At 28.9% G+C, this 8,454-nt stretch overlaps 1 protein-coding gene across 2 annotated transcripts; it reads left to right on the top strand.

Annotated features, from left to right (window-relative positions):
- Positions 1-4,620: 4,620 nt before the first annotated feature.
- Positions 4,621-7,821, top strand: LOC107411603 (vacuolar protein sorting-associated protein 24 homolog 1). Of its 2 annotated transcripts, none has more exons than XM_060812240.1 (6): positions 4,621-5,060; positions 5,248-5,324; positions 5,834-5,936; positions 6,780-6,862; positions 7,137-7,331; positions 7,421-7,821. In XM_060812240.1, exons 1-6 carry the CDS (start codon positions 4,949-4,951, stop codon positions 7,499-7,501), a joined length of 651 nt encoding a protein of 216 aa, XP_060668223.1. In that variant the 5' UTR covers positions 4,621-4,948; the 3' UTR covers positions 7,502-7,821. The 2 variants fall into 2 exon arrangements, with proteins under 2 accessions (XP_060668223.1, XP_015874703.3); XM_016019217.4 differs by having other exon boundaries at positions 6,741-6,862.
- The last annotated feature ends 633 nt before the right edge of the window (positions 7,822-8,454 follow it).

Genomic DNA, 8,454 nt, shown 5'->3' with positions numbered 1-8,454 from the left:
AAATAAAAATTCTTGAGAAATAATTATAACAAATTAGTTTTTTTAGATTTTCACCTGAGGCTCTTTAAAATTTTGGTTTTAACTGTAATCTCTATTTTTTAGATCATCCAATGTAGAACAAAATATTAAAAGTTCTAACAAAATCCTAACAAAGATAATATAGCCGAAAACATTGTCACCATATGTTCTTATTTTTGAAATAAAGTTACCATATGTTCTGTTGTTATGGTTTTAGAAATTCTCAATTAAAATTCAAAGAAACTGTATATTAAATTCCTCTCTATATATATTTTAAAAATTTTGATTCTTTGAAGTTTTTTGTTTTCCAAATTTTTAGTACTCCAGTCAATTTTGAAATTATGTTGGAAATACTTTTTCTTATTCTAAAAAAAATATGTTTGAACCTAAATAATAATTCTTTGAAAAGCAAACACATATTTTTTTTTTCATTTTTTTTTCTTAAATTTGTGATTGGCACATCTGCTCCTGAATTATGTAAAATTGCACTTTGGTTCATCTCAGTTGACTTGCATATGCCTAAATTTGTTAAATGGAACAGGGAGTAAAGTGCAACGTTCATCCCATTTTAGGGGGTAATTTGACCCAAAAAAAAAAAAAAAAAATTCAAGACCACCTTGCAAATCACTGATAATTGAGGGGGCCATAAATACTATTAATCTTTAAGTTTTTAATGAAGCTATGTAATAGAAGAGTGAAAAAAATAAAAATTTATTGGTGATTTAGATTAATTGATATTTGAACAATAATGTTAGAATTATTAAAATAATCATTAGATTATTAACAATTTGTTAATATTTTTAATTGATTTATTTTTTATTCATTTTATCTATTTAAAGGCTTGTTTATTTATATATTAAGGAACATAAATATGTCAACTAAATGCAATCTTTGGTAAATGTTTTTACTAAACATTTTAGTACTTCTAGTATTACTGATATTTGAAGCCTAAAAATAAATCGGTTTATTAATTATTTGTTACAAGATTAATTTTTAAAATCTCACCTCAAAAGGCAAGTTTTATAAGAGTTATTGGTTTTGTTAGTTCTTGTGCTATATCATAATCACATTTTAGTCTTAAGTTTTTTTTTTTTTTTTTTTTTTTTGTGTTTTTATACTTCACATTTTTATGCATTTTGATTTTTAAACTAATTTTTGTTTTTTTTTTCTCTAATAGTTTTAGGAAGTGTAGTGTATTTGATGCAATATGCATAGATATCATAGAAAGTTCTAATTTTATAATATCATTATTTTTTTAATTATAGTAATCACATTGCATATCTCAAAACATATAAAAATTTGAGTAAAAAATAATTTCAAATCAAAGTTCACCAACAAATATAGTTTGAGACCAAAGTACTAAAAAAAAAAAAAATTAAAAAAAAAAAAAGAGTTTAAGGAGCAATATGATATATGGTATGAGTATAATTTAAGAACTAGCAAAGCTAACAGTACTCCATTTGTAAGGTGGAGTGGGAATTTACTTACATGCAACATGCCTAAAAATGTCCTGTAATATGAACTTTCGATTTAGCCCTTAGAAGTTATTGAGTTTTTCCCTTTTTCTTTTTTCTTTTATTTTTTTCAGTTAAATTGAGGGTATTTCTAAGTATGTATAAATTTACAAAAAGAATAATTAATTAAGATGAATGCATAGCTAATCGATATATATGATATGATCAATATTGATACAAAGCAGAATTTGCTTATTACCAATCCAGAACAAGACATAATAATGAGCATTGTTGACTAGTGACATGCATTTTTTGTATATTTGTTTATTATTTATTGGTTAGGTAGTCACTAAGCCTAATCTATATATATATATATATATATTAAAAAAGAAGAGTATTTCTTTTATACATTTAATTCTTATAAATCTGTCATTGGGACACCCATAGGATATAAATTAAAGAGAACATATAAGCTTTCACATCTATTGTAGTTATCAATTTTGACAAATTTGGCATCTACCATGGCCCCAAAGATTGTATAAGATTCTACTCAATCACTTTCAATTGCTTCCTTTTCTTCAACTTACCCGACATAGAAGAAATATATTAAAATATTTGAATTATTGTTATTATTATTTTTTTTGCTTGAATAAAATATTTGAATTTTATATATCATCTTAAATAACCTCTGTATAAATTTAGTGAACTACTATACCTCATATACAGGCTATTTTTGTTAATTATCTTAAAATTTTAATTATAAGATTCAAAACTTTTGGAAACTTTAAACTATAGTATGCAGATTCCAGGTTTGTAATAGTAAATTAATTTTCCAATATTTTATATAAAAAAAAGGTTTTATGATATTGTATTAATATAATTTCGCACATTTAATTAGTAAATGTAACTTAAAATTTTTCCAAGCGTAGTACTGACAGGGTACTGTTTGGTACCTGGACAAAAAAACAAAAAACATGGGATTGTATTAAAAAAAAAAACCCTAAACAACGTTTGGCTAACAACAGGCTTAATAAGACGCATTATTTTATGTGGGCCCCGCACTTAATGCAACCTTTTTTTTTTGTTTTTTTTTTTTTTGAAAAAGCACTTAATGCATCTTGAATTGTCTAATATAATCCCATGGGGGATTGGGCTTACGCTTTATTATTAGCCCATCTCGAACTTTTGTTTATTTATTTAATTTTTTTCATTTCACAACATTGTTGCCGTTTATTCCCTGCACAATATTCTTTACACTGCACGCTAATGGTTTCCCCACTTTTTTTTTTTTTTTTGAATTTTTTTCTTTTTTACTTTTGTAACACTGTTAAGTTTTACTTAATAATTTTAATGTAATATCATATATTAATATTAACGATTAAAATTCAATTTAAAATATTAAAAAATATAATTTATACAAAAAATTGATTATAATATTTTAAAATAACAACAATTTAATTTTTATTAATTATAATAGAGAATTCAATAATAATAATAATAATAATCAATTTTATTTTATTAAAATAATTTTTGTAAAAAAATTTTTAATACAGAATTATCCTACACTAAACACTATATAATAAAAATATAGTATAAAACAATGCAATAAAGGCTAATACAATGGAGGTTAGTACAACTCTGCATTCCAAATGTAGCTGCAACTATAAACCTATTTAATGCATTATTCTTTTGATTATTCTTTTAAATACAAATTATAGTTTTATAAAAAAGCTTTCTAAGAAGCAAGAGCTAAAAATTTCACACTGATTTTGGTTATAAAGCATTCTAAATACCTTAAGCTTTTCTAGAAATTATTCAAACATTTTTAAAAATTATGTTTTAGCATCAAAATTAGTCAGAAGTTGCATGTCTATTATTTCGTTTAACAATGTTAAAGTCAAAACTGGTGTCTTTAAACTATAAGTTAGAGGAGTCAACCTAATTAATCTATTGTCTTATAGCTTGGAAACATATCACTCAAATTCTAAATGTAGCAAAATGACATAAGGATTTATTACACGAAAAGTATGTTTATCGTATATTTTTTTAATATCGTTTTCGTTGCCATATTTTTCTAAGATGATGTCGAATATATTATGTATTTTCTTGCTAGGTTCCTTTTAATGAATGCATTTTAAAAACTTCCTTCCAAACAAACACAACCTAAATTATTTACAACTTTCAATTTATATGTGTGTATATATATATATATATAAAATTTACAATAATTTTTTCTTTTTGTCCCAGTATTTTGAATCTATAATTTTCATAAATTTAAATAGTTTATCAATTAAATCAATTTGATTTGACAATCTTTAATTTATATGTGATTATTGATTCTTGACGTATAAATTTGGCAAATTCTTTGAGGCTTGGGGCTAGTGTTCCTTATTTATATTTTCCTTTATAGGGGATAGTCCAACGTTGAGATATCATAATTTGCTTTGGATTGTTCCATTCTCACGGTGCTTTGCCCCTAATGGAACGATGATTTCTCGATTAATTGGGATAGCAGGGCGAGTTCAGAGGTAGAGATATATACATATATACATATATATATGATTAAAAACTATTAGCTTGCTTTCTTAATTTTTAATATATCTTTATATATATATATATATATATTTCTTTTGTTTGAAAATGGAAATAACAATGTCACTAAAATTTCAAAATATTATTTTTTTAATACATTTTTATTATTTTTTTTTCTATGTGAAAATATTTATATTTATAGTTTTACTACAGATAAAATTAAAAATCTGTTTATTAAAACAACAAATCATTTTAAATAATTTTTTAAAAATTATCTAATTGATAATTATAAAAATATAATTATCAAATAGGTAATTTACAAATAATAAAATCATTAAAAAGTAATTTTACAGTGTTCAACCAAATATTATATAAAATACTTTTTATCGATTTGAAAATGATTTTAGCCTAACCTTTTTAACTCCCAAACGGATTCTGAGTAGGAATAACAAGCTGTCACATCCAACTGTAGTACCCTGCCCTCCTTGGTCTGTGGGAGAGAAAAGGTGTATGCACCCGGTCAAGTTTCTCTCCTTGGTCTCAGACTCAAATAACGATGGGATTAGGCTTCAAAAATTAAGAATAAATTTTTTTCCATCTAAGCATTTGGTCTTGCTTCAACATTGGGCTTTAAAAGATTCGGCCTGCTACTAACTAAACAAAACAAAAATCTCTGAAAATTTGGGCCTGAAGGCTGAAAGAGAAAAACTTGTGTCCTTGTTCTTGCTTCAAAACGAATGCCTCCAATGGAAAGCTATAAGAAAAAGTTGACTACTTTTTGACGAATTTATCAAATTTCTTAGGAGTAAACATTTTTTTTTTTTTTGGTTAAATCTTTTATCCTTTGTAGGGGAAGAGAACAAAGGCTTGGATCACTCTCGATCTGAGAGCAATCCTTTTTTGGCCCTTGTCTCTTCCTAACAGGGAATAAATTTGAAAAGGATATGGAGAAGGTGATGAACATTTTGAAGCCAAAGCCAAACCCACAACAACAATTGAGAGATTGGCAGCGTAGACTCCGCCAAGAGTGCCGCAATATTGAACGTCAGATTCGAGGTTATATTTTTTTTTCGACTAACACACAATTCCCTATTTCTTTTTTTGGGCATCAATTTATTTTTTATTTTTTATTTTATTTTCTTTTTAGGATAATTTGATTATTAGATTCACAAAGGCATAAATTTAGCTCTATGGGCTTCTGGGTATTGTTAAATTCGGGTTCTTTTGTAATGGGTTCTTTCAGATATACAAAGAGAAGAGAAAAGTGTGGAGAAAGCCATTAGAGAAGCTGCCAAGAGGAATGACATGGTCTCTGCTAAGGTACTTGCTTATGAACCTGGTTTTACACCATTTTTTTTTTTTTGCTGAATAATATCTATTGAATTCCAGTAATTGTTCTGACCCACTTTATTGAATTCCCATGCTTGCTTTCTACATATAGTTCCATAAAAATATATCTTTTGCTTAAATTCAATTGAGCTGATGGTGGACAGTAGAATTTTTGGCTATTTTTGTTTTTGATTACTCCATAGAAATTAAATTTGTACCTAATTCATGCATGGAAGAGCTATCAACACTTGCTACAAATATGTACATTTTATAGCAAATCATGGGTTTTTGCAACTTGGTCTAAACATGGAAAATGAGGTTTTATATCTATGCTTCTACCTACATTAGAGGACGATTATCCTAGTTTCATTGGTTTTAATTTTGCTGTGCTGTGGTTTGGCCTGCTGGCTGTTGTACTTAAAATTTTTTGCTGGTTGCACTGTAGTTTTCCTCCCTTCCTTCTTTGTTATGAATTGTCTTCGTTGTGTATCTATTTTCAGGCACTTGCAAAAGAAATTGTCAGATCAAGAAAAACAGTGACCCGTCTTTATGAAAATAAGGCACAACTCAATTCAATATCAATGCACCTTGGGGAAAGTGTTGGTACGAAGTTCTTAATTATTTTATCGCCAATGGAACTTCTATTTATAAATTAGCATCCACTCATCTCTGATTTCTATTATTGCTTGTCTATGAATTTATGCAGTGTAGTTGCATCTCTGCCTGAATGGGTTATGTTCAGAATTCTATTTTAATTTGATAGAAATTTGTTTTGATAACCAAGAGACTAATGATAAGATCATATCCAAGGTCAAGAATTTCTATAGCCTTAGTTTGATTTTAAAAGAAAATATTTTTGTTGTATTACTTGGATAGATAGTGCATAATGGATGAAGTGAGTCAGTGAGTTGAACAACAACTTAGATCCCTTATGCAAAGAATAATCTTTTAAGACAATCTCAAGACTAGTCACATGTTCCTGTACAAAGATGACGGTCTTCATTTTGAAAGTATAAGATTAACTTTCCTTTATAATCTAGTCCATTCCATAGAATTACCATATTTCCGACATAGACATGAGATAGATGGTTAAGAAGATAAGATGGTTAATTTTATCACATGTTTAATTTTCGTAACAAATGAACTGGGGAATTGAATCAGACAGTACTGACTATGATATTTTATGTTGACCCATTATGAAAATTTGTTCTTTTACTTTGAAGTCTAGGCTATTGCAATGTAGGGTGCAGAAGGAACCAGTGTAATGATGCTTCTTGCATTAGGGATAAATTATCTTTATAACAGTGATTAGTAATCTATTTTATGAACTGCTGGTAATGCTTATTGTCTGCTTGTTTTACCTCTTTTAAATTTCCTTTCTTTTTGAAAAAAATGGTGAATCTGTAGCTATTGCCCGTACTGTGGGGCATTTATCTAAGAGTGCAGATGTTATGAAGCTTGTAAATAATCTCATGAAAGCTCCAGAGGTGGCTACTACAATGCAAGAGTTCAATAAAGAAATAACCAAGGTATGCCTGTTGCTAACTTTTACCTTATAGAGTGAAAAAACATACCTTTTTTGCTGGATGCATAAAGTGAAGTTTTTCAGGTTATAACTGCCTTTTGTTGAGGATTTTTTTTAGCAGTGTTTTCTTTGATTAAAAAAGAATTAGCTAAGATTAATATCCAACCAAAGTTTTTACTTTCAATTTCCTATTCTTAGGTTTATCCAGCGTCTCATTTTTGTGTTCTCATATTCTATTAATCCAATTGAGTTGTCCACTGAAGAAACTGATTTTGTAGGCAGGGGTGATTGAGGAGATTGTAAGTGATGCTGTTGACTCAGCACTAGACTCTGAGGATATGGAAGAGGAGATAGAAGAAGAGGTTGATAAGGTTTTGACTGCCATTGCTGGTGAGACTGCCGCAGAGCTTCCTGAAGCTATCAGGAAGGAGAGAATAAAACAACCTGCTCAGACATCGGAAAATGGACAGGAGGTATGTTGACCTGACTGTCGTGTAATATGAAAAGCTTTTACTTTCTGGCATTGAAGAAGCATAACATGTTTAATTTTATATTTATATAGGAGGAAGCAATACCCGAGGGTGTTGATGATGAGGAAGAATTGGAAGAAATAAGAGCTCGACTGGCCAAAGTACGGTCATAAGTCAGAGATCAAGCCTACCATAACGTTATGGGAGAAGCTGAGCAGTGCGTTTGCATGTGGCCTCTTGAACAGATTGAGATTGCAGCGCCTCTGGCCCTAATTATCACTAACAAAGAGAACTTCGAGGAAGCACCCACTGTATATTAGAAAGCAATGTTTTTGTGAAGTTGTGAGTTAGATGGTTATTTGTGTAACATTGAAGTGTGGAATGTATCTTTTGTCTATACCTGATTTATAATTACCATGGTGGAAATTTGTGTTGCTCTTGAAGCATTGTAACTTTCATAATCTCATCAACATCAATTAAAAAACGAATTTCATGAAACTGCTCATGAGAATTTTAGATTTTGTGAATGAAATGAACGACCCTAATCTTTGTGTACTTTGACCTTGCTTGTTAAGGGCAGATCATCCCTATTTGTATGCAGAAAATCTAACAATGTGTACTTGGATCTTGATAATAGAGCTTTGGCATTAAGGATTGGGCTGGATTAAACCAGAAACTCCAGATCAGTTCTATATCCCAAATGAGCCCGAAGAGCTGATGCATATGCTTTGAACATCGTATTCACAATCTTGGAATATTATCACAGGGATTCATGGATTGTTGTCATCATTTTCATATGCTTTACAGGTGTTTGATCCATTAGGTTCTAACTGGATTTGAGATCCAACTCGATTTAATTATTTGAAAGATCCCATACACAGGGCTTTACAGAGCCATTAAGATATGATACTATGAGCTTGCAAACAGCAATGCTCACATGACAATGACTTTCTTGGAAATAATGCTTCCTCAAAGGAAACCTTACAACTAGAAGGTTAAAAGGCATACTAGGCCAATTGTGGACCCCAATATATTACCTTCTATCATGTATCAAGCATTAGTTTAAGAGTTGTTTATTATACACTAATAAGAATATTTCTTTACACAACCAAATATTTGTTCAATT

This window comes from Ziziphus jujuba, chromosome 10, assembly GCF_031755915.1.
Source record: "Ziziphus jujuba cultivar Dongzao chromosome 10, ASM3175591v1".
Classification (NCBI taxonomy): domain Eukaryota; kingdom Viridiplantae; phylum Streptophyta; class Magnoliopsida; order Rosales; family Rhamnaceae; genus Ziziphus; species Ziziphus jujuba.
Note: the sequence above shows the minus strand (reverse complement) of the source record. Positions and strands in the feature narration are given on the sequence as shown.